The 26,775-nt window shown below is 41.8% G+C and overlaps 1 protein-coding gene across 1 annotated transcript in view; it reads right to left on the bottom strand.

The window, feature by feature from the left end:
• The window catches only part of FBXW8 (F-box and WD repeat domain containing 8), a 113,551-nt gene that overhangs the window by 29,760 nt on the left and 57,016 nt on the right, over positions 1 to 26,775 (bottom strand). The window contains exons 6-7 of the mRNA XM_010828550.1: positions 11,082 to 11,278; positions 7,974 to 8,180 (exon numbers count right to left, since the gene is read on the bottom strand). Of these exons, the coding sequence (XP_010826852.1) occupies positions 7,974 to 8,180; positions 11,082 to 11,278 (404 nt within the window). The remainder of the gene's footprint in view (positions 1 to 7,973; positions 8,181 to 11,081; positions 11,279 to 26,775) is intronic.

Below are 26,775 nucleotides of genomic sequence, written 5' to 3' on the forward strand. Positions count from 1 at the left end.
TGAACCCTGTGATGCACACGGACTGCTGGGACTGCAGACGTGGCTTCAGTATCGCTCCCACACCCGCCCACCCCACCGGTATTCCAGCCCACCTGGACCACCCCAGCGCCCGGAAACCCTCCTCCAGGCCTGATGCCTCTGCACTGGTCCCCTCGCCCGGGCTTTCCTGATGAACTCTGACCCAAAGCTGGTGGGGGTGGGGAGGCGGAGGAGGAGTCTGAACAGGTACTGAGCACCAGCCATAAGCACACTACTGCTCTCCCCAGGTATTCTCCCGTTTCCAAATGGGAAGCCTGAGGCACTTAAGCAACTTGCCTAAGGCTTATATGACTAAAACCCTTGCTCCGTCCCCAGTGGTTATACCACTGCCTGACTTAGCTGAAAATACTTTTCCCTATATTCACTTTTAGTAACTTCCTCACACTCTCCCTGGAGTGGTTCCGGACCGCTAGAGATCCTAAAGCATTCTCAGCTTCTACAAGTGGCAGCTTTCCAAAAACAGGTTTTGCAGAATTACCCACTACGGGTGTAGAGAATCCGAGAGGTGGTCGGGTCCCCAAAGGTCTCTAACTCAGAGACGGGTCTTGAGAAGCCCTGGGGCTCTACAGAGGCATTTCAAGGTTTTTACAAAGATGTGAAAACTATTCATTTTTAACAATATACTAACAATTATGCCGATTACTGATATATTTTGATATTAAAACATGTACAAAATGCATATGAATGTTCAATCCTCATCTATGTCTTCATCTATGCAGTTTTCTATAATTACTCTGGAATCCGGCAAATACACTGTGAAGGTCTCCCTATGACCTCATGTCCATCTCAACATGGAGAAAACCATCTCTGCATCTGCCACACTGCTGTTAAAGCCCACAAGACGGTGAGCCCCGAGGCAGATGTCATGTTTTGAGACATCACTGTTTCCAGCACAATCAGAAATCCAGCATGTAGTATGTGTTCAGTGAGCAGTGGTTAATGACAGCATCTTGAGCAACAGAAGTGGGACCTTTGGCAACATCACTAAAAATCCAGAAAATGGGTCTCTGAGTGCTGTTTTCTTAAACTTCTCCAAGCAGAAAGTAAATAAATATGAAAAATATTAAAGGTTTAAGGAGAAAGTAAAGGGGAAATGAGACATTTATTTACTTTGTGAACTTTAAATTTCAAATTAGTCATCCTGCTGGTAAAATACTGTTTTTAGTTCTCTTCTGGAATGGAACCTTGAACAAAAAGGATGACAGATTTCATATGCTAGTGTAGGTATGGAGAATGGAGCCAGGATCCATGAGCACTGCGATGGATACCAAAGGCTCTCCCAGACAGGTATTTCAACCTGTGATGTGGGCAATAACCAGTCCAGAGTCTTTTCACGTCTGTGTATGGGGAATGATTATCTTAAGAGACGTTAGCAATTGTTTTCCAGTGTGATGTAAGCTGAGGAGGCAGCGCCAAGCCAGGGTCCTTGTCAAACACACCCAGCCTCCTGGATTACTTCACTCATGTCCCCTGATTAGGATGCATGTCACATGCTGCTTAATACAACCTGCTGCTGAATGCCAAGCGCATTAGGACTAAATTAGGAAATATGTCCAAATACAAAGAATAACGCGAAGAGCTGTAAGTGGGTCTCTTCCTTGATGAGGCATGAGACTCAGAGTCAGCATAATGCTCTTAAATGAGGCAATTCTATCTCCTAATCCTCCACCTCAGCAAGTAAAATTTAATTCAGGTAGCAAAAGAATTAATAAAGATGATATGGCATCATAAAAACATTTTCATGGATGAAAGTGTTTTTGACAGGTTCAGGAAATATGAGACATAAAAACAAATTTTAAGGGGCTGTTTGGGCACAGAGGGCTGCAACATGAAGAAGAGATGAGGCCAGAGGAAATGCTATTACATTTGTTTTCTTTTACAATCATATGCCACCTACCAATGGATACCTTTAAGATCATTTATGCCACTGAAGTGACAACCAAAGAATGCAATGTCAAAACTTAGTCTGTTTTCATCTAAAAGTAAAAGGACCTTCAAGCAGCTCACCACACATCTCCCTTGTCCAGCAAGACACAGGAACTGATGAAAAAGTACCAAACAAGTTCCTGCCCAATCATTCTCGCCAGCAATAAGCATGGCCTTTAGGAGATCCCGTTAGAGATTGTGTGCTCAGTCGTGTCCGACTCTTTGCAACACCATAGACTGTAGCCTGCCAGGCTCCTCTGTCCATGGAATTCTCCAGGCAAGAATACTAGAGTGGGTTGCCATGCCCTCCTCCAGGGGATCTTCCCGACCTAGGGATGGAACCCGCATCTCCTGCATTGGCAGGTGGATTCTTACCACTGAGTCACCTGGGAAGCCCTCTCATTAGAGTAGGGGGCCCCAGTCCACCGGATCTGATGATTGATGACTTGAGCTGGAGCTGATGTAACAATAATAGAAATAAAGTGCACAGTAAATGTAATGCATGTGAATCATCCCGAAACCAACCCTCCCACCCCAGTCCATAGAAAAATTGTCTTCCACAAAACCAGTCCCTGGTGCCAAAAAGTCTGAGAACCACTGTGCTAGAGAAGTATCCGGACAGCAAGGGATTCCTCGACCCATTTCAGAAGCCCTCAGCTCCCCAGCAGCCCCCTAGGACGGATCAGCTCAACACGACTCCACAGGTGAAGGGAAAAGTTTAAACCACCTAACCGCCTGAAGACTCAAGGAACGTGGGTGCTGGACAGAAACCGAAAAGTCCAGCCCTGCTCATTTGACAGCACAGAGGCACGTGAGTCTACGGTCTTAAGTAACCATGGGCTCCTCTCATGTGACAGCCAACAAGCAGAGCAAGGGCACAGGGCAGTGTGCGTCACAGTTCTTTCCGCCCTGATGGTGGTCTGACAGGGCTGTCGAGCCCACTGCACTGATCCCGCGTGAAGCCTGTGATTCTAGATGAGGTCACTCATCATCAAAGCAGAATGCCACAAAATAATTTAAATGAGGGTCCGGACCAGACAGAGCCCTGTTTATTCCCTCTGGCTTCATTTTGTTTGTGACCGTTTTGCAAAGCCTGTTGAAAGGAAAGATGCTAAGGAACAGCGAGGAGAATGGGACCACCACTTTCCAAGGAACACCTTCTACAGAGGGCAACAGTTACCAAATGCTGAAGGCTCAGACCCTTCTGACCCAGCAAGTCTTTACTTTGAGGAACTAATCCTACAAACACATTCACACGGATCACGTGTTGTTTATAACAGCAGAGGACTGGGAGCAGCTAACACCCATCAACAGGGGCAAGGCAGCCCCTAAGGGACAACTATAGAGTGCAGTATCATTAAATCACACACACACACACACACACGAACTACCAGGAAGTTCTTTATTATATTACAAGAAACGATGAAATGATCTCCAAGACATTTTGTTGCAAGAAAATGCAAGATGCAGGACAAAAATAGTGTGTTTTACCATTTATATTTTTTAGAAAGAGGGACGGAGGACACGTATGAATAATCTGCTTACATACGCATAAAATGGCTCTGCAGGGACATACAAGACACCGACAGCACTGTCTCAGCTCCAGGAAGAGAACCTGGGTGGCAGGCCGAAAGGAGTGGAAGGAGTCATCCCACTGTACACCCTCCCTTTCGCATCTTTTGATTTCTCAATCAGGTAAATGCATTACCGAGTTAAAAAACACTCTTTTCTTCAAGGGTGTTTAAAGATCTGCTCTTTTAAGAAAGAATGAAAACAGATAATAGCCATTTTTCCATGACTTTACCTGGCCAAAGAAAAAGGTGGTAAACCCAGGCATAGCCTCTAATTTTGGCCTCTGAAATCCAGAAATCTGAGGATCCCTATGCCACAGGCAAACCAAGATGTAGCTGACCACTAACGTTTTCTCTGGTCTTTCCTACCAGAGCTGGACATGGCTGAGCCAGCTGTAATCACATGTGTTTCCTTAGATTAAATACATCAGTTTCTCCTAAGTCACTTGGCTTCATTTCTGTATAAAACTATGCTTACTAGCTTAGTAACCTAAGTACCAGACTACTGAGACCTGTGCACAAGGCTGTTTTAATTTTCCAATGCTGAAACATTACTGGTGTCCTGTAACTCTCTGTGATGAATACGTGACAGGTTGGCTAGTAGGCATGTGAATGGATGAGTCTGAACCATTATTACTATGCTCAGACAGCTGTGGTACCTAAAGAATGCTAATGTGATCATCAGATGGTACAAGGATATTCTCCAAGTAAACAAAAATAACACTACTGGAATACTCCTACAGGTCAGGGAAACTTCAGTTCCCGCCAAAAAATCGACATCAACATTTGGACTTCACATCTGCATTTATCACAGTCAATCAATAGTGGGCTCTAGCTGACCCCCAGTTTTGTATCTGGTACAAATGAAGATACACTGAACTCTGTGTTCCCGTAACGCCTTCATCTGAATCCTAGACATATGGCCAGAGGCAGACAAAAATCCCCACGTGGACGCAGCTGCAGGCTCGCTCTACTGCTAACAGTCTCACACTAACCTGATAAAAAGTGCTGTTCATGTGCTGCCAGGCCAGAGACCAACAGGACCAAAGTGTGGAACTCACAAGCAAGGTGACTAGGAGGCCACACAGAAGACTCTGAGAATTACAACAGTGCATTGTGCAATGGCAGGATGCTCCTGAAACCTCAGAGCCACTGTGACATGGCTTAGTTCACACGGCAATGCTGATTTTTCTGAGGAAGCAGAAGACCCATTAACCATAATCAGATGGAAAGTTCCGCCTCTGCAAAAATAAGCAAAGTTTCACAGCAAAGGCTTGGCTTTCCTCACGTTCGAGTGGGTGGCGTTCATGTTGGAGAAACATCTTAATGCAGAGTCCTCACCAGCGCTGCTAACAACCCACCCACCCACCCAAGGGTATGAAAGTTTGCTGGTGTACTCACAAAACCTCTGGATAACTAAATGCCACTGCCAGATTTCAGAGAGGTGCTTAAACACATTCTTGTAGCAAATTTACCTCCACTCTTAAAACACCAACGAAAAACACCCACTAACAAGTGACAGACGTTATTTTCTTGGCTCCAAAATCACTGCGGATGGTGACTGCAGCCATGAAATTAAAAGACGCTTGCTCCTCAGAAGAAAAGCTATGACCAACCTAGACAGCATACTAAAAAGGAGAGACATCACTTTGCCGACAAAGGTCCATCTAGTCAAAGCTCTGGTTTTTCCAGGAGTCACGAATGAATATGAGAGTTGGATCATAGATAAGGCTGAGCACCGAAGAATTGATGCTTTCGAACTGTGGTGCTGCAGAAGACTCTTGAGAGTTCCTTGGACTGCAAGGAGGTCAAAGCAGTCAATCCTAAAAGAAATCAACCCTGAATATTCATTGGAAGGGCTGATGCTGAAGCTGAAGCTCCAATACTTTGGGCACCTGATGAGAAAAGCCGACTCATTGGAAAAGACCCTGATGCTGGGAAAAACTGAGGGCAAGAGGAGAAGGGGATGGCCAAGGATGAGATGGTTGGATGGCATCACTGACTCAATGGACGTGAGTTTGAGTAAGCTCCAGGCAACAGTGAGGGACAGGGAAGCCTGGTGTGCTGCAGTCCATGGGGTCACAAAGAACCAGACGACATCTTGGTAAGCGAACAACAAGTTATTAGAGGGAACAGGAACTTTTAAAAATGAATTTTTATCAAATTAACATACAAATCAGCTAATTCTCATAATGCTTTTTAATTGGGTTGGAAAATTTGAGAGCCATCCAAAAAAGTGCCTACTTAGACCAATATCTAAAGGATGCTCCAAGTCTAATTTTGTGCTGAGCTATTTCTTTAACTAGGGGCTTGAGTTCCCAGATGGCACAGTGGTAAAGAATCTGCCTGCCAATGCAGGAGACAAAGGTTCAATCCCTGGGTTGGGAAGATCCCCCAAAGGAGGATATGGCAACCCACTCCAATATTCTTGCCTGGAAAATTCCATGGGCAGAGAAGTCTGGCAGGCTATGGTCCATGGGGTCACAAAGAGTTGGACAAGACTGAGCAACTGAGCACACACACATCCCTTTAACTGGTTTCTCAAATACATCTGTTTCTCAAATACATCTGAATACGACCGTATCTCTATAGAAAGAGATCCACTCAGATAAGTCAAAGAGAAATAGGACCTGTCAGCTGAAATATTTATTAAAACTATGAAAGATTTAAACCAGGCTAGTATTAATTCAGGTATCACCTCACTACACTGAGAACTTGAGAAATAAGTGAGATAATCGAAACCTGAAAGCATGATGGATGAAAAATTAAGAAGCAAATAGTCTCTCTTCTTTCAACAAATGAGCTTGCCAGGGATGGGAAAAGAGTATTTTCAAAGGCTGACAAAGGGAACTGCCTTAGGAAACCAACTGCTGTCCCTCTTCACCCACTTTACAGGAAGACAAAACACAGGAATTATATCATCACAGACTTTCCAGCTAAGATACACTGAACAGGCTCCAGCAAAGCAGGCCAGCTTGAGCACAAAGGAATCCCTTCTTACAGTGAGATTACAATGAGTCTCATGTATTTTCAACCACTTTATCTGTCTTCCTGGTTGAAGAACATATAATAGGAATCCAAGTCACAAAACCAGTGAACGCCTAGAGAAGTGAGATGTGACCTTCCAGGAGACTACACAGGAGAGACAAAATGTACAAACCACAACCAGAGGCTCGGCTCAGACTATGAGTGCGACAAAGAACAGGAAGCACTCAGAGACTGTTAATTCTCTGACGCCAGGCACTACGGGTAAAGCTTTACACACGTGTTTCTTTAATCCTAGAATTCTATGAGGTCAGTACTGTGATGGACTCCTTTCTACAAATGAGGAAACTGAGGCACAATGCAAGTTAAGCCACCCGTTTAGGTCACAGTGGAGCAGGTGGCAGGGCTGGAACCGGAACACAGACAGCCCACATCCAGTCTAGCTCTTTCCCAGTTCAGAACACTGCTACATGGAAAGGGCTCTTTCCACAGGAAAAGGACAATGTCAGAGGAGCTGCTGGCTCGGGGAAGTTCCTTCCCAGGGATTATACCACTGCCAGCAGGGTCAAGAGCCAGCAAATTGGAGGAAAATCAAAACAACACAAACCTTTATCCATAACTCTCCCCACTGATCCCACTGGAAGAGAGAGTTCTGTAAGTCAGTTTTAAGACTAAGTACTTGGCCTACAGTCAGGATAATAAAATACTAAGTAGTGCTAAAATCAAGTCATCATGCAAAGAATTTCAATTAAAAACCTGTCTCCTTGTTTCTGGCTCAAAGAGCATCAAGAGGCACTTTACACAATGCAGAAAAGGATGTAAATTCTGAGGCAACCTCATCAGAAGGCACTTTGGCAACGTCCAGCAACCTTCTGACCAAGCGGCATAAATGCTAGGAATTCATCCCGGAGATTTACAAGTTGCAGCGTGCACCGGGGCATTGTCTGTAACAGTCCACAGAGAGAGAAAGCAACCTCAGCGCCCACCGATGAGGACACTGGTGAAGCAGACTGCTGTAGGCAGTGCTGGAATCCTAGGGAGAGGGAGCTGACACGGAATGCTCTCCAGGGTACACTACTGAATAAAACCTTGGGCACGGAACAGTATCACACTATGACCTCATTTCAAAGATACGCTCTTTTAGTGTATAAATGTACCCATCTGTGCATTAAAATTTTCTATATGGACATCTAAAAATTGTTGATAGTTTCTTCTATGGAGTAGGACTGGGGGAAGGGAAGAGAAAGGCAATTACTTACCACTTTATATCATTTTGAGCTACTTGAAATCTTTTTTAACCAGGCTGATATATATATATATATATATATATATATACACACTGCCTGAACACATCTTTTAAAAATATATCAGACAGATTTAATTTTTAAATTGCCTCTTAAAAAATAAAATTCATGTTTTTTTGTTAAGTCGTACATCTTGCTATTTTTGTACCTTGTTTCCTTCGTACACCCATCCCAGACTCTTCACACCAAAAGCAGCCTGGTTGGCGGAGACGTCCAGACACGTGACCGGCTGCCCGTAGACATAATGGAGGGTTCTGGCAGAGTCTTCAGCTTTTAGCAGGTATACCAGATCTCCAGCGGTGGCCACTGCCACAGGGTACCTTTCAGTGTCTGGAACTATTTCAAGGTAGTCAACCTATTAAAGGATAAGGGTTGTTTAGTCCTTTAGGTTTCACCTACAATGCGTCCTGACTTGGTCAAAAATACACAATTCCTCCTGCATGTCAATGAGAAGATCAGCAACCCAACAGAAAAAGACAGGTCAAGGGCCGGTTCACAGGAAGTGAAACACAGTTCCTACACAAATGAAATGATAAAAGAAATACAGCATACTCCTAATAAGAGAAATGCAAGGTGAAAATTCACCAAGATACCATTTTCACTTGTGTCAGTAAAGATCAACTAGTCTATAAAGACACTGGGCTGGAAGTGGAGTGGCAGACAACCATATCTGTGGATCCCACTTATGATTGGTGGGATGTAGTCTGGCCCAACCTCTATGGAGGGAAATCCTGGAACATTTAACGCAAGCAAATGTGCGTGTGCTCCGATGCAGCACATTTGACGATCCAAGAATTTATTTAAACATAAACTCACATTTATGTGAAACAACTGTGTTCAAGGTTATTTGCTGCAGCCCTATTTGGTCACAGCCAAGAACCAGAAAACCCAGAACATGCCTTACTAAGGGACTAATTAAACAACTTACAGTATACTGATGTACTAGAGTACCATGCGGTCATAGAAAAAAGCACAAAGACATTCTTTATAAACTCTTACAAACGGATCACTTCTGAGACAAACTTGGGGGGGAAAGCAAGGAAGCAAGGTTAAGAGGACTTTACAGTGTGCCAAGGTGTGTAAAAGTGACAGAGGAAGCCTGTGCACACTTGGCTTGCACGTGCATAAATCTAACAGTGGCCGCCTTCAGGGAGAGAAATGAGCTGTGGGACAGAGCAGTAGGGAGATTCTCACTGTAAACTGTATTGTGTCTTTTAAATTCTGAACCATGAGGCTACAATAACTATTCAAAAACCAGAGTTAGTTTTTATTTCTTCATAAGAAACTGAATAAATGACAAAATTCACTCAGTTCCAAATTAGCCAAAATTGTATTTTTCACGTTTGGGCAAATACCATAAATGTGTTGCTGACAGTGTCTGAGTTACCTGCTTTCTCCCAGTTTCAACCTCATCCCGGGCAGGAAGGCCACAGGGAGCGCGTGGACGGCACACAGTCCTGCCGGCTGCACTACCGCTGCTGCTTTCTCTGATCGGCATGCACCGGAGGGGCTCCCTTTAAGAATAATTTGCTTTTCTAGATTCATAAGGGGCATGCTTGCCCCAGGGCCATTTACATCGGGTTTTCACCTCCCTGAATAAATTCTGAGAGGACAAAAGCAGGTGAGCCACCTCTGTAATTATGAAAATCCACAGTCCCTGACAAGAAGCCAAGTGAGTTCAAAGGCCTGAATCCTGAGACCTGTCCAGAAGCACTTGAGAGTAAACATCTGGGTGACTCGGCTAATCCTTAGGACCGATGGTGTGAGTGGTGGCCCACATCCCCAGCCCAGTGCCCATCACAAAGGACAGCTGTTCCAGGCTGGCATTACAGACCCGGGAACACTGCCACTGTGACTCAGGGAGCCTATCTGAGGAAGACAAAGATGGCCCAGCCACCAGCCCAGAGGTGCTTTTTCTAGGGATGGCCCTCATCCAGGATGAGAAACAATAAACAGTGTTATGACACATGCCTCCAGCAGTGGCTGCTTGAGTCCTCTGTCCCCCATCCTAAAGGTCACTTCTTGCTTTCCTAAAATCAACATCCTCAGTCTAGCTGTTAAATTTCACCTTCATGTTGGATTTCTGACAGATCAAGAGCTTAGACTGACTGTGACTGTGCCATTTGCTGGGAACTGGACACAACTTCACAAAGCTTCTGGTTGGTGCCAGCATGCCACCTGAGTGCCAAGGCTGGATTTGCACTTTCTGGAGGGACTCACATCTTAAGTAATTGTCTGAGTTCACATAATCATTGTTAATCTACAGAGTTCTTTAGGCAGAGGCCAAATAACAAGCACTATGTGGTTTTGAGAAGAAACAAAAATATGGTACTTTTGCATTTCTCTAATAAATTCTCCCAAGAGGAGAATCCAGCACCAGGCATTTTGGGGAATGCTGCCCCCAAACCAGACAGACAAGCAGCTTATGGAGGTCAAGTGGTGACACCGTGGCTTTTAGCTGTTCACGTCTAGCAAGACTCCCACTGGGAGGAAAAGGGAAAGGAACAGGGTTTGTTCCAGCTCAGGCCATCAATTATTATTCAGTGTTGGCTTTTCTGTTCACTCTCCTACAGGTGCCAAAACTAAGTTCGCTTGAAACTAAACCCAAATTCAACATAAACAGGTTTCAGCTCTTCCTTCTTACCATCACATCGTCTCCCACCATACAAATGTAGAGGCTCGGGCACAGCTGAACTCAAAATCAGGCTCCCTGTGATGAACTACTAAGGTGAGCTCAGTTTCACACATGGTGTTGAGGAACACGCCTACCTGATCAACAATGACTAAATCTATGCTCATTCAAGAATTACTCCTGATGCCAAGTGAGAAAACCTTCAGATGGAAAAAGTGTAGGAGGGAAACCTTCTTTTCCACATGGTCTGGGATGTACCACTGCACTCATTTTCACTCATGTATCAGGCCAGATCCTGGTCTCAGATTCCCAGGGTGAACCTCCTGTTAATGCGAAGGAGGCTGAGGATGCCAGCAATGAGAAACTGCAGCCCCAGTGTCAGTCCTGGGGTGGAAATTACCACTTCTTATCTAAGGCAAGAGTCAATTCATCACTCTAAGTCTCTACTGACTTCTTGGTAAATGGAGGAAACAAAACTACCTACTTCACAAAGCTCTTGTGAGATTTATGGACAAAGAGCCACAGGAAGCCCTGCGTGGATGGGTGCTGTCAATATCATTTCTGTTTATATCAGACCCAGAGATTCTAAGAATGAAAAACAAAACAATCAGACTAAAAGCTCACCAGTTTCTGAACTTCAAATTCTGCAGCTATTTGCAAATTTCCCTCCTCGTTGGGGCATAACATTACAACATCAAAAGCAGAAGCGGTGGCAATTGTTGCATCTTCCTGGCTGAGGGCTAGAGCTTGTATTCTTGCATCATGCTCAAAGCGATGAATTGGATACTTTCCAGTCCTTAGATTCCAAATATTAAGAAATCCTATACAGAAAAAAATAATTCAGGAATCAAATTCACTTAGTATGCACAATTATAGAATAATCATGTAACATAAAATTAAAAAGATAAATAATAACTTGGTAAAAAATACTTGGATGACACATAACAATGGGTCAATTTCCTTAATATACAAAGAGTTTATATGATTCAATAAGGAAAAAAGCAACTGAAAAGTGAACAAAGGACCTAAGCATGTTATGCTGTTCACAGGAAAAGAAATACAACTGACATACAGCATTTTAAAAAATATAAAAATTCACTCACAACTAGAAAAATACAAATTAAAACTATAATAGAATACTATTTTTCATCAACGTTAAACTGACAAAAAAATTCATAAAACATTTGTTGCTGAGGATATGGGGAAATAGGCTTTTGCTAAACTGCTGTTAGGAATGTAAACTGCAGTAAGCCAGGCTTTTGGCAGTAAACTATTTCACCTAATTCTGGAGGCAATTTGATAATATGTACCAAATTATCAATGTATGTAGGATAGTCACTACAACATTTTTAACTATGTCAGAAGACTGGAAGCTATCTAAATGTTCACCAGTAAAGAAATTCTTAAATAAGAATTTAAATACCTCATAGTTTGTACCTCCACTGTTTGGAGTTTAAATGAGCAATCAGAAGAGTCAGTCTTACATATACGAGCTATATGAAATGATCAACAAATATACTGTTAAATGAAAAAAGTACAGTACAGAATACTGGCACAGCACACTATGTTATGTGTTTTAAAACTGTACACACACACACAATGTATACTTGGATTATCCCAGAAGGACACATAAAAAATTTAACAATGACTGACCTCTAAGGAAAGAAACCAGGGGAAAGAGACAAGAGTAAAAAAGAAATTTAGTGTACATCCTCTTGTATATAAAAAATTTTCTCCAAAATTATCTTTGCCAAAAAGATAAACTTTTAAAAAAACAGTTTTATGAGATATCTAAGAAGAATTGTTTTTAGTTGCTAGGCCATGTCCAACTCTTTTGTGACCCTATAGACTATAGTCCACCAGGCTCCTCTGTCCATGGGATTCTCCAGGCAAGAATACTGGAGTGGGGATCTTCCCTACCCAGACTGAACTCGCGTCTCCTGCACTGGCAGGCAGATTCTTTACTACTGAGCTACCAGGGAACCCCTCTAAGAAGAATAGGAGGACAAAATTGCTGAATAGTTTTAACATATGGAGTTCTTAACTTACTCTATTTGTCCTCTTGCACAACAAATAATTTTTTTCTAGTTTTGTTAAAATATAATGGACACATAACATTATATAAGCTTAAGGTGTACAACAGAATGCTTTGATATACTGTGAAATGATTACCACAATAAGTTAACATCACTTCACATAGTTACAAATATCCTTTTCCTTATAATGAGAACTTTTAAGATCTACTCTCACAGTAACTTTCAAATATACAATATGGTATTATTAACTATGGGCTTTCCTGGTGGCTCAGTGGTAAAGAATCTGCCTGCCAATGCAGGAAACACAGGTTCGATCCCTGGGTTGGGAAGATCCGCTGGAGAAGGAAATGGCAACCCACTCTACCATTCCTATCTAGGAAATCCCTTGCACAGAGGAGCCTGGAGGGCTACAGCCCACGAGGGTGCAAAAGAGTCAGATATGACTGAGTGACTAAACATTAGTGACTACAGTCATCACTGCACATTACACCCTCAGAACTTATAACTGGAAGTTTGTACCTTCTGTACCCACCTTAAATCAATTTCTCTACCCTGGCAGCCACAAGTCTGATCTCTGTTTCTTTGAAGTTTTTCTTGTTTTAATGATTCCACATATAAGTGTGATCATACAGTATTTGTTTTTTCTCTGACTTATTTCACTTAGCATAATGCCCTCAAGATCCATCCATATTGTTGCAAATAGCAGAGTTTCCTTCTTTTTTATGGCTCTATAGTGACCCCCTGTATACATATACCACATTTTCTTCATTCATTCATCCATCAGTGGACACTTAGACCGCTTCAGTGTCTTGGCTATCGTGAGAAATGCTTCAGTGAACACAAGGGTGCTGGTATCTCTTCGACACAGTGATTTTGTTTCCTTCAGATGTATACCCAGAGTGGAATTGTTGGATCACATGGGAAGTGCTATTGTTAATTTTCTGAGAAACCTCCATACTGTTTTCCACAGTGGCTGCACCAATTTGCATGCCCACCAACAGTGCACCAGGGTTCCCTATTATCCACATCCTCACAACTGTTCTCTCTTGTCTTTTTTTCATAATTTATTTATTTTTGGCTGTGCTGGGTCTTTGTTGCTGCACAGGCTTTTCTCTAGTTGTGGCGAGCAGGGGCTACTCTCTAGTTGCGGCGCGCAGGCTTCTCATTGTGGTAGCTTCTCTCGTTGCTGAGCACAGGCTCTAGGGCACGAGGGCTAAGCAGTTGCGGCTCATGGACTATAATCATTGTGGTTCCTGAGCTCCAGAGCACAGGCTCACAGGCTCAGTAGTTACAGTGCACAGGCTTAGCTGCTCCTCAGCATGAGGGGTCTTCCTGGATCAGTGATCAAAACCCATGTGCTCTGCATTGGCAGGCAAATTCTTTACCACTGAGCCACCAGGGGAGCCTATCTCATCTTTGATTAGAGCCATGCTAAGAGATGAAGTAACATGAAACGCATTACTACTGAGGACTTGTTACACGCCAGGCACTGACCTAGACACTAGCAGGTTCTGAAAACAGCCGTTAACCTACATTCTAAGAAGTTCTTACAAATACTTTACAAACTTCCTCACCACTACCTTCTTCTAGCCATGGTTAGCAGAGGTGTTTTCTTTTGCAAAATCTAAAACACAAGCTTGACTTATCCCAGACTTGTTAAAAACTATGACTTAGGAAATTCCTTGATCATACTACATAACCTTCTCCCACCCCCTTGAATGCTGACCCCAGATGAATTCCTTTTACACACACTGGTTGTGTCTCCACCCTTCTCAAACTGTCTACAACGATGATATCCAAGTGTAGCCCCTGGACAAGCAGCATCAGTATCATTTGGGAGCTTATTAGAAGCTTATTAGGTTCATGGGCAGCAAACTCTGGGGATGTATGCCTAAGTTTGAGAACAAACTGTCTGGAGAAACTTACACTTTTCTACAGAAATATAAACTTTCCTGTATTTCGAGTGCCACTTATTCTTTTCTTGTCAAATAATTTCTTTTTACCATTCCCATCCATGAAGCTACTTTCCCCTCACAAAGAAAATATGCAAGAAAATAATTACTTCCTGAAAATGACATGCTATTCAATACAGACAAAGGATAGCTAACATGCATAGTTTTTAAGTCCTGAAAGAATAAAACCAAATTCTAAATGAAACATATTTAAATAGATAACACAAAAATATTTCCTGACACATAAAGGCTATGAACATTCATATTGAAAGGGCACATGATATATCAGGGAACAAAGAGTTAATACCAATAGAATTGTTAATACGATTATTACTCCAGGGACATTCTTGGTCTTCTCAATAAAAGGAATAATTTCTTAAAAAAAAAGAATCACTTTCTGGCTCATGCTGGATAATGCAGATGATCCGATATCAACTGATTTTACTTTTCAAAAATCACTGAAAATAACCGTGCACAGATAACACAGTATGTGGTTGTCTGAGTTCAAACCCAGCTCCACTGTTTGCCTGCTGAAGGCCTTGGGCAAGTTACTCAAAGCTGAGAGTCTGTTTTCTCATCTTAAAACTGAAAACATTACCTACTACCTAGGACTTCTGGGCAGATTAAAGGAGAAAACCACACAAAACCCTGGAGACAGAGCAATCGTTTTTACATCTGGATGTTATCCTATATGGCCTGCCATGTTACACAGCATGGCTCAGCAGTAAAAAAAAAAAATCTACCTGCCAACGCAGGAGACAAGGGTTTGTTCCTTAGGTTGTGAAGACCCCCTGGAGAAGGAAATGGCAATCCACTCTAGTATCTTTGCCTGGAATATTCCATCAACAGAGGAGCCTGGTGGGCTACAGTCCATGGGGTCACAAAACAGGTGGATACGACTGAGCAACTGAACAATTTCTTCTCTACTGCCCATCCGTAAGTCCAGTCCTATTTATTACAACTTCCTATTATCTAAAGCAGATAAAGCGCTCAATTTCCAACTTTCTGCAATCCCTCTTTCCATTTTCCTTTGCCTTGTACTTTGTCTTCTACATGTCAGCAAAACTGGAAAACTCAGCAGCAGCCACAGGACTGGAAAAGGTCAGTTTTCATTCCAATCCCAAAGAAAGGTAACACCAATGAATGTTCAAACTACCGTACAATTGTGCTCATTTCACATGCTAGCCAAGTAACCCTCAAAATCCTTCAAGCTAGGTTTCAGCAGTACATGCACTGAGAACTTCCAAATGGACAAGCTGGTTAGACAAGGCAGAGGAACCAGAGATCAAATTGCCAACACCTGTTGGATCATAGAGAAAGCAAGGGAATTCCAGAAAAACATCTACTTTTGCTTCACTGACTACGCTAAAGCCTTTGACTGTGTGGATCACAACAAACCGTGGAAAATTCTTAAAGAAATGGGAATAGACCACGTTACTTGCCTCCTGAGAAACCTGTATGCATGTCAAGAAGCAACATTTGGAATCAGACATGGAACAACGAACCGGTTCAAAATTGGGAAAGGTACATCAAGGCTGTATATTGTCACCCTGCCTACTTACCTTATATGCAGGGCACATGTGAAATGCTGAGCTGGATAAATCACAGGCTGGAATCAAGATTATCACGAATATCAACAACCCCAAATATTCAGATGATACCACTCTAATGGCAGAAAGCAAAGAGGAATTAAAGAGCCTCTTGATGAGGGTGAAACAGGAGAGTGAAAAAACTGGCTTCAAACTCAACACTCAAAAAACTAAGATCATGGCATCTGGTCCCATCACTTCATGGCAAATAGAAAAAGTAGAAACAGTGACACATTTTATTTTCTTGGAATCCAAAATTACTGTGAATGGTGACTGCAGCCACAAAATTAAAAGACGCTTGCTCCTTGGATGAAAAGCTATGAGAAACCCAGACAGGCTATTAAAAAGCAGAGACATCACTTTGCCAACAAAGGTCCATCTAGTCAAAGCTATGGTTTTTTCAGGAGTAATGTACAGATGTGAGAGTTGAACCATAAATAAGGCTGAGCACTGAAGAATTGATGCTTTTGAACTGTGGTGCTGGAGAAGACTCTTCAGAGTTCCTTGGACTGCAAGGAGATCAAATTAGTCAATTCTAAAGGAAATCAACCTTGAATATTCATTGGAAGGACTGATGCTGAAGCTGAAGATCTAATACTTTGGCGACCTGATGCAAAGGGCCACCTCATTGGAAAAGACCCCGATGCTGGGAAAGATTGAAGGCAAAAGGAGAAGAGGTTGGCAGAGGATGAGATCGTTTTATAGCATCACTGACTCAATGGGCATGATTCTGAGCAAACTCTGGGAAATAATGAAAGACAGGGAAGCCTGGTGTGCTGCAGTCCATGGAGTCGCAAAAGAGTCAGAAAGACTGAGTGACTGAACAACAACAGCTTTATCTTTAAACAGTAAATGCATTGAACATAGGATCTTACTATAGGGTAATATTCAGCACTAAATACATACAGCAAGTTAGAAGAAAATAATACATTTGGGTTGCTCTGCAAGCCTTTCAAACTGTCAGTAGGCTAAGGAGGTGATTACAAACAAAAGCAGAGCTTTCTTCAAGTTAAATGCTGCTTCAGATGTAAAACAGTGTACTCTTCTAAGAATTATGATAAACTTGTTGGTAAGTGGATTGAGAAAGGGTCCACAACACATTCCCCTGGCAAATATTTTGGCAAATTCTTTCCATTCAGACTCAGAAACAACAGATACACTGTAGAAAATGCCAAGGGCTCTACATATTAAATGGGAGACAGGCACGTTCCAGGACGTGCCTCTTCCCAACAAGCCTGCATTACATTTGTTTGCTGACAACACAATAAAGCAGTACAGCCACTGCTGCTGCACGGAGCCTGCGAGCATTCACACACTCACTCGTCTCCTCTCCTACAGTGCTTACTTCCACCTCGCAAAGAGCATCATTACCTTCATTTGACAGAAGGGAAGAAACAGAAGCTCTGAGGGGCTCAACAACTGGTCCAAAGCCACTTGGTAAGCGATGAGGCTGGGCTGGAAGTCAGCTAGAAAGTGCAGGGTGAGCGGCTGCGTTTACAAGCGCATGAAGTAACCATGAGCTTGATGAGTAATCGACATGAACTCAACCTGTGTTCTGCCAAGTGTGGAAGTTACTCAACCACAGCTCACTCGAAACACACATGGAGTTTATCTATAAACACATTTTTCATTATTAATCAAGTATTGGTTTTGTTGGCATCATTTCCCCAATAGAATTGTATGCAATAAAATACCCTTCACCGCAAGACTGCAGAGCTGTTCTAAGAAGGGTCTTCCTAGAAAATACCTTCCAGGTGCCATCCATTGAATGGTCACATCCTTCTCTTTTGAATGTCTGTGGTGTCGTGGTCTTTGCCAATTTTCTCCAACTATGAAGTGTGTGACTCAGCCAGACCCTCACCTGTCATCAGTACCAGTATTGTTCACAAAGTCCTTCAACTTTAACATAAGTTAACATTTAGGGCTGCACTGTTCTCTTGATGAAGTGACCTTCTGTCATATGAAATGTCTTGCTGTTACGTTCTTCCCTCTGAAATCTACTTTGATACTGATAGAGTCACTCCAACTCTGGAGTAGTGTCAGCACGCTACCTGTTTCCCCCTCCTTTCACTTTGCCTTGTGTCTGTCTAAAGTGGGTTTACTTGTAGGTGGTGTGCAGTTGGTCTTGCTTTTAACTGGAGTATGCAGACGACTTATCTTTAAGTGACTATTGGCAATGGTGGGTTTAATCCACCAATTGTCTTGTTTTCTATTTGTCCCATGTGTTCTTTGTTCCCTTTCCCCCCTTTTCTGCCTTCTTTTGGACTGAGTATTGGGTTAATTATGTGTTCATGTCATTTTGATTCCTTTGTTGGTCTATTAGCCAAACTGTGTTTATTTTAGGGGCTATAGACTTGCAGCCTCATCTGTAACTCACCAGTCTGCCTTCAAGCAATACTGCACCACTTCACACACAGGGAAGCAGCACATTCCCATTCCCTCCCGCCCTGCCTTTCTGCTATTATTGCCATACTTTTTAATCACTAGATATGTTATAAACCCCACACGCATTGTGATTATTTTTGCATAAGCAGGCAATTATCTTTTAAAGAGAAATAAGAAAAAAAAACCCATTTATATCTACCCATGTAATTACCACTTCTACTGATCTTCCCATATCACTTGTAAGACGGTTAAAACTCCTGCAGCTTTTGCAAGATGTGCAATTTCACTTTCCCACTGTGTTGCTGATATCTGTCCCCAAAATACAGAGACGAGGTGAGCAGGAGCCAGCACAGCAGCTGACAGGAGGGATGCCTGAGTGAAAGCTAATTTTATGAAAGGTAATTTTTTTTGTTGTTGTTAATATAGTTAAATCATGCTACTTTTACAACCCTAAAACTACAGGGGCTTCAACAGTGAAAACTTGAATTATAAGAATATTTTATAATATTATGCTTGAATTATTACCTGTGTTAACCAATTTTTAGCCAAAAAGCAGTCAATGCAACAATACATTCAACACGTATTTGAGCCCCTGCCCTGGGCCAGTCACTGTTCTAAGCACCAGGAAAACTGCAGTGAACAAGACAAAATAAACAAAAAAATCCCTGACTGCCTGGAGCTGATGTTCTAGTGCCATCACCAAGCATCTTGTTTTGGGGGCATGCAGGAAGATATAATCTTTATTTTCACAACATTCACACTGCAGAAAAGACCAGTTATAGTCATGAAGATACAACTAACCAAAACAGATATATACACAAAGTGTGAGGGGACAATGGATAAGCTTAACTTTTTGTCCTGTTGACACACTATTTTAAGATTCCCAAAAAGGAGCAGCTAACTTTCACAGACATTTCAAGTTGAACTGAGTCCACATACATTGCATAATATTAAAGAAGCTGTAGTCAACACCTGTCAGAGCTCGATAAACTACCTTCCCAAACAGGGGACAGTTTAAAAAATCTGATGTAAATTCACTTGAAAGGCCAAGTTTTATCATACTGCAGACACAGCACTAGCACGGATGTGGCTCCTAATATGGTGGATTTCTGAAGTGGCAGGAGTGTGTCCTTTTTCTGCTCCATTTCCTACGGAAAGTGGCTGAACATCCATAAAGGTTTGCTGAATGTTTGTCCTATGTTTTAGCAATGGAACATTTGGTTGTAAGAAACAAATCCACTGGCTTAAATACAAAAGGAAACAGACTGAACAGAAACGAGGCTAGTTCACGGAACTCAAGGGCAGAAAACGTAGCTGGACCGGAAAAGGGATTAGAGCCGGAAGTAGAAAAACATTCAGACCCAGGCAGTTCGTCTCCTGATACACCACACGTCTTGCCTCTGCGTCTCTCTGTACTGTGCATCCCTCCCTACCCACCCCTCTCCACAAAGCAGCTTTCTCTCTTCCCAATTTCACAAGGGCTTCTACTCCAAGCACACAACTGAGACTGAGAAGTCTGAGCCCAATGGCTTAGCCAAGAACATGAAACAGCCGCCCCCAGGCCTGGGGTCTCCATCCTCGTTTACTGAGGCCAAAAGACCAACTCAAATGCTACAAATATGCCCACCTCTAGAGGGGTTTCCAAGCAAGGAGATGCCCGTAAGGGTGTCTACCATCTTTACTCCGCATGCTCGGCCAAGGTGAAGCAAGAGAAAACTTCTCAGCAAATGCGAAGGGAGCTTCACTGTGGCTCTTTGGTGGTGACTGAGCAAACAGGTCATCGCCAGCATTCCCTGAACCAGACATAAATGACCCTCAGCACCGGGGCTGATGGCCCATCTGCCTCACACCGGGAAAGCTGAGAGGAGAACAGGTGTGTCCGCCTTTCCCTCGGTTGCTGGGTAAAAGACGTGTAACTCTCAACCAGTGCCGGATCTCCACAACACTGCTTCACTCATGAACAAAGTAAAAAGGACTCAGACAAAAGAAAAAGGCTCTCTCGAAAAACGTGGAGGACCACAGCGAGGGAGGGCCGCTGGCCCAGGAAAGTAGACGGGAGCTGGGCTTGGCAGGCCCACTGCTCTCTGGGCCCGGGACCCTCCACCTGGACAAGCCTCCGAGAGGCGGCGGGAACTCCAAGCTCACCCGAGCCTAGGAACAGTCATTAGCGGTGACATGAGTAACGACGGCCAGTCTTTGGAGGAGACATAAAGCCGGCTCGGCAGCTGTGGATGGGCACCGGTGCCAGTCTGCAGCACGTCCCTCCCACCTCCCAGAGGAGGCCAGCCAGAGTGTGGTAATGAAACTGCACAGAGTGGAGATGGGATCTCAATGAGTTTAAACTGATTTATGTTAGCTTTTGTAAAGAGCACGCGATATCATGAAAGTGCTACCACTGTGAAATAATGTCGACAATCCTTAAGACCTCCGCCTAATGGCACTTGGGCAGAATATTTATATGCCTCGTCGTGGGAACAAGGGCCATAATGGATACCATTTTTGTTTTATTAGGGATGCATATTTAAATTAATCTGCTATTTGCCTAAACAATTAGCTGCTTCTGTTTGCATGCACAAAGCCAAAACTGCAATTAGGCTTCCATCAAAAAGATAAGTCCCAACTAAAACTGTCCCAGTGGAGTCGTAAGAGCTCAGGGCAGAACTTTCCAAAATTACTTTTTAGCATAATGGTAATTATGTTAATTGCTTGAAAGGTAAATAACTGCTGAACTGGTTTTGGGAAAAGACAATTGGTATTATCCCTCCCCTTTGATCTTCTCCATGCACCATAAAATTTACAACAGGTTACCAGTTTAGAAAGTCAGAGACTGGTCACTTCTTGAACTGCAAGCTGTCTTGTAGTCTTTTGTGCTATCTCGATTAGAACTTATTTTAGCCACGAGCTCCTCTTCACTTGAGGTGGCATAACCAACACCTGAGGCTTGGTCTCAGCTTCCTAACAGTTAAGTAGACAGGATCAATTAACTGCAGTTCAGAGACACTCAATGAAGCTGACTATTCCTAAAGACGGCTGCCAATCTCAATTTCTACCATGTTAAGTAAAAACCTGCCTGTAAGAAATGAAGCAGGAGTCAAAGGAAATTCTGCAATGAGAAAAAGCATCTTAACAGAAATTTCAATTACACCCATAGCACTCACTGAATGTGTACCTCTTCACTCACTAAGCCTGCACAGCATCACCATGGAATGCAAGCCAGAGATGGAGGCTAGTGTAAAGTTTAAGAGGACAACACAACTTCTGCTTTCAGAGGATAAGAGGTAAGAGGTTAAAACCAGTGCAAACAAGGGTCATAAGGTAGGGCTAACTCACAGAAGATCTTGAAAAAGATGAAACAGAATGAAATTTATTCTTTACTGAGATGCAGCATCCACATGCATGTCAGCCTTGACCTCCCAGCTGAACGCGGCTCTACAGCTGAACTCTTGCTTAAGGCAGAAAAACTGTACACAGGAAGCATCCTGGAAGCTGCATCCCAGACAAGTAAGGAGATCTGAGTGGGCCTGTGGACCAACGACCTGACTGGTTAGCACATAAGCAAGGGAGCGACCAAAGCAGAAACTGAGTCAAGGAGGAGGAAAGATGATATATTCAGTAGTCTCAAGTTCAAAGCAGAAAGAACGAACATTCTAAAGAGAAGACTCAAAAACAGAAAGACAGGAAATTGAAAAGGAGGCAGATGATATGGTGTAAGAATACGACAATGTTACTAAATAGAAACATTTACAGTTAGCAAAGTCAAAGGAAAAACAGATTGGCGGGGAAGAATTTGGACCGGCTCTTCTTTAAGCGGGTGTAGTTCAAGAAGGCAGTTGATGCAAGAGAGCCGTCACTGTGCACACAGCCACTAACTCCAGCCAGATCCTTCTTGCAATACAACTAAATGATGTGAACACAATACAGACTGTATCTGGAAGAGTGTATCAGACACCGGGAACGGCCAATGTCTTTGGAGAAGAGACGGGGATGACTGCGGGCATCAGGACCCTAAGGTGGTATGGAGAGAAAAAAGGTTTTTTTTTAACTACATATTTTTTCTACAAGTAGTACTATATCAAACAATTTGTTATAATTTGTAGACATATCTCTATACATATTAATTTGATCACTGATGTTGAAAAGATGGTCATTTTTTCAAAGGATGTTGACACCTTTCATAAAAAACATTTTTTCTGGACTTCATTCGGTTCCACTGGTCCACAGGTCTATTCTCAAACCAGTATCAACATTGTTTTGATTACTGTCATTTTACAGTAAATCCTCCAATCAGGTAGCATAAGAACTCCAGCTTTATGCTTTTTTCCAAGATTGTTCTTTGCTATTCTTAGGCCACCACATTTTCTTTCAGATATTAAATTTTAGAATCAGCTTTTTCAATTTCTACCCAAAAAGCTTATGGGGATTTTGACTGAAATTGGATTGAAGCTCTAGATCAATTAAGGGAGAGCTGGCATCTTAACAGCATTCAACTTGCCAATCCATGAATCTAATAATAACCCTCTCCCTTTATTCGTGCTTTCCTCAAATTTTTCTCAGTAATATTTTACACTTAGCATATAGGTTTTAAACATACATTGCTGAGTTAATCCCAAACTATGTTATATTTCTGATGCAATATCAATTCCAATTGTTTGCTGCTCACTTGAATACTATAGATTTTTGCATCCTGACCTAATATCCAGTATCATTGCTAAATATATTAATATTTATTCTAGTAAAACACTTTTGTTGCTAGCTTAGGAGTCTATCCATTTATTCACAGACAATTTTATTTGCTCCCTAACTGGATACCTTTTCTTGCCTTACTGCCCTAAGTAGGCCCTCCAGCACAACATTTAACAATTGTAGTGAAAATGGACAGTCTTGCCCTATTTCTGACTCTAAAGGGAAAGCATCTTTTACCACTAAGTACAAAGTTAGCTCCAAGTTTTTCATAGATTCTCTTAAGCAGACTGAGAAAGTTAGCTAAGTTTTTAATAATGAATAAGAGTTTGTTTTTGTCAAAAAATTTTTTTGTTTCATTGAGATGAACATACAGTTTTTCTTTTATAGTCTAACATGATGCGTTATATTAATTGTTAATGGAATCAAACTCACCCTGAATTCCTGGGATGAATCCTAACTGGTTATGATGTATTATCTTTTTAATATATTTGCAGGATTCAATTTTATAATATAGTTGAGGATTTTTACATCTATGCTCATGAGGAACATCCATCTGTAGTACTTGTTTTCAGGTGTTAGTTGTTATTGTTTCTTCTTTATCTAGCCTTCATGCTGGCCCCATAAGCGGAGTTGAGAACGGTTCCTCTTAGTCTATTTTACGGAAGTGTGTAGATTTGGTATTATCTCTTCCTTAAGTGTTTGATAGGATTCACTGGGCCTGCAGTTTTCTTTGTGGAAACTACTAAATTATAAATTCGATTTTTTTAAAAATTGGAAATAGAGCTATTTATGTTTTCTAGTTCTTGTTAAGTGAACTTAGGTAGTTTGTCTTCCAAAAAGTCAATTCATCCATTTTATCTAACTTATGGATTTACTGGCATAAAGGTGTTCCTAATATTTCATTTTAACTTTTTAATATTTACAGGATTTGTAATGATGTCCCATCTTACATTCCTTATGTTGGCAATTAATTTCTTTTCTCTTTTTTTCCATCAATCCGGCTAGGGATTTGTCAATTTGATCAATTTTTTCAAAGGTATGGTTGTCCCTTCATTGATTTTTCTCTATTTTTTTTAACTCTATTCTACTCCATTGATTTATGCTCTTTATTACTTTATTCCTTCTGCTTATTTAACTTTCTCTTCTTTTTCCATTTTAAGGTGAAAAGCTATACTGTTGATTTGCGACTTTCTCTTTTCTAATATAAATAGTCAATGTTATAAATTTCCCTTTAAGCATTGCTTTAGTTACATCCCATACAATGATATACTGTTTTTAATTTTCCTTCAGTTCAAAATATTTCCTAATTTCTTTGGTGATTTCCTCTCTGACTTATGGGTTATTCAGAAATGTGTTGTTTAGTTTTTAAATATTTGGAGACTCTTCCTGCCCTAGCCCTGGAGTCAGCCATTACGCCAAGAAGCCTTGGGTCCTTTTAGTAAAGAGCGATATTTTTCAAGACCTGAGCACTAGGTCGGAGTTTCGCTACTGGACTATTGCTGCTTCTATACCTTTTTCACAAAGCCAGGACATACATGAAAACATAGGCATACGAACATACATACATTTCTGGCTGCTTATCAATCGATACTGAAAACCACGCACTCCACACCAACAGCTCCTATTCCAATCCAGCCCCTGAGAGTTCCTTCTGGCCATCCCCACTTCATACCTGCACCTCCCTTCTCCAACAACAAGAAAACTGGCTCCTATTATCCTTAGTTGTCTTACCTGCTCAGCCTCTCTGTATGGTGGCAACCTTCCAAACCCTCCAGGTCACTGTTCCCCTCGAACTCCCTGCCCTACCTAACCCTGGCACCCCTAGACTGTTGTCCCACTCCATGGGCCTCCCTAACAGCTCTGTGACTCAAAATACTCAATACAGTTCACAAATATATTTATCTCTGCTATAACAGAGCCTAGGGTTCACAACAGAGTAAACATTACAACTAAAATTGGAAGTGCTGAAGAGGAAATTAAATTTTATGGCTTAAAATTAATTTTCTTGTTAAAAAAAAACAACTCATGCTTAGTTTTCATTAGGTAGATTGAAGAACTTGGACAATTTATTTCTGCAGTTTCCACTATCTCCCCAAAGCTCCCCTGTGCTATTTATCGCTCCCTTCTGTTCTTAATCTCAACTGTAGTAAGACAGGACAGCTACTCTGAATTCATGCATCATGCTGTGCCTTATTAAAAAAATCAGTGTTCAGTAAAACCAGACCCCCAATAAACCAGAAGATTAACACCAACTCTCGTATCATTAATACAATGCGCCAGTGTTTTCTGCATGATAAAACGATTTCAAATTATTTTCATAGTAACTTCAAAATTTGTAGTTATCCAAGAAATTGCTCATTTGCTATGTGTGTCTAAGCATGAGAACATTGCTCTCCAGTGTTTCTTAAATTCGAGAGCTTACAGACCTCTAAGAATTCATCTATGGACCAGTTAGTGTGAAAAACAGAGCATTACAAGGCACCGAGGTGACCACTGGGTGCCAACAGCCTGTGACTACAAATGCAAATTCAATTAATGAGCTCTCACAGTGCGGTTCAGTCACAAGGCCAAAAGTTCCAGATTCCTTTTTCAAATGACCATAAAAACACACAGATTTTTAAAAATTTCCTAGAGATCTCACAACTCCCACCCACAGTTTTATCTGTGGAATGCCACTTAAGGAACACTGAGCTATTATTTAGTTACAACACAAATGCAGTCCAAAGCATATATAAGCAAGTGTAAAACAAATATAATTTAAAACTTCCCCGAGGAACAGAAAAACCTTAAAATAAGTATTTTTATTTGACATCTTCCTCCATAACATAAACACAGTCTCTATGGCTTGTCTATGAAACAAATTTTAACACCCTAAGACCACTCCAAGTGCAATCAACTATAACATTCAATGCTCTAAGAAATACTTCCGCAATACTAAAAAAAACCCACCTCAGTTCAGAATTCTGCACTTCAATTTTTAATTCCACTCTGAATATCTTTAAAATGTAAGCACTTGTACTATTAAGAAAACTGTTTAAATGTATTCTTTTAAAAGAACTCTACCTGGGGGACTTCCCTGGTGGTCCAGTGGTTAAGACTCTGCCTTCCAATGCAGGGGACCGGGGTTCAATCGCTGGTCGGGAAACTAAGCTCCCACAAGTCATGAGGGAACTAGAGAGCCCGAGCACCACAATGAGAAACCCCTGCAGCACAACTAGAGAAAGCCCACAAACCTCAGTGAAGACTCAGAGCAGACTTAAAAAAAAAAAAAAAGAGGGCTCGACCTGGTATTTTTTTGGTTTTTATCAGAAAGATGTTTCATTTTGTTTTGTCCGCCAAGTGTCTGAATAAGGCTCCTAAGACCAAAAGGTAGACAAAGGTTTCTGGCAAGAATTACTTACCAAGACTTTAACAGAAAAATGACCAGAAAAAGAAAGCCTTGGAAAAAAACAACCCCAATCCTCCATAGTCAGGTACGCTAGCCATCTCCTAAACAATTATGTTAATAATCCACTTCTGAAACTTAAGTTTTGATCAGGGGAGAGGAGCAGACTGAATACTGCATTCAAAGGTTATGTTATGACATTGAAATGTCATCAACATCTAAGAGACATAAGCAAAACTACTGAAGAGCCGATTTTTTAATTAAGCATAAAATTGCAACTAAAACTTT

The sequence above is a fragment of the Bison bison genome, unplaced genomic scaffold (assembly GCF_000754665.1).
Source record: "Bison bison bison isolate TAMUID 2011002044 unplaced genomic scaffold, Bison_UMD1.0 scf7180017864495, whole genome shotgun sequence".
Lineage (NCBI taxonomy): Eukaryota > Metazoa > Chordata > Mammalia > Artiodactyla > Bovidae > Bison > Bison bison.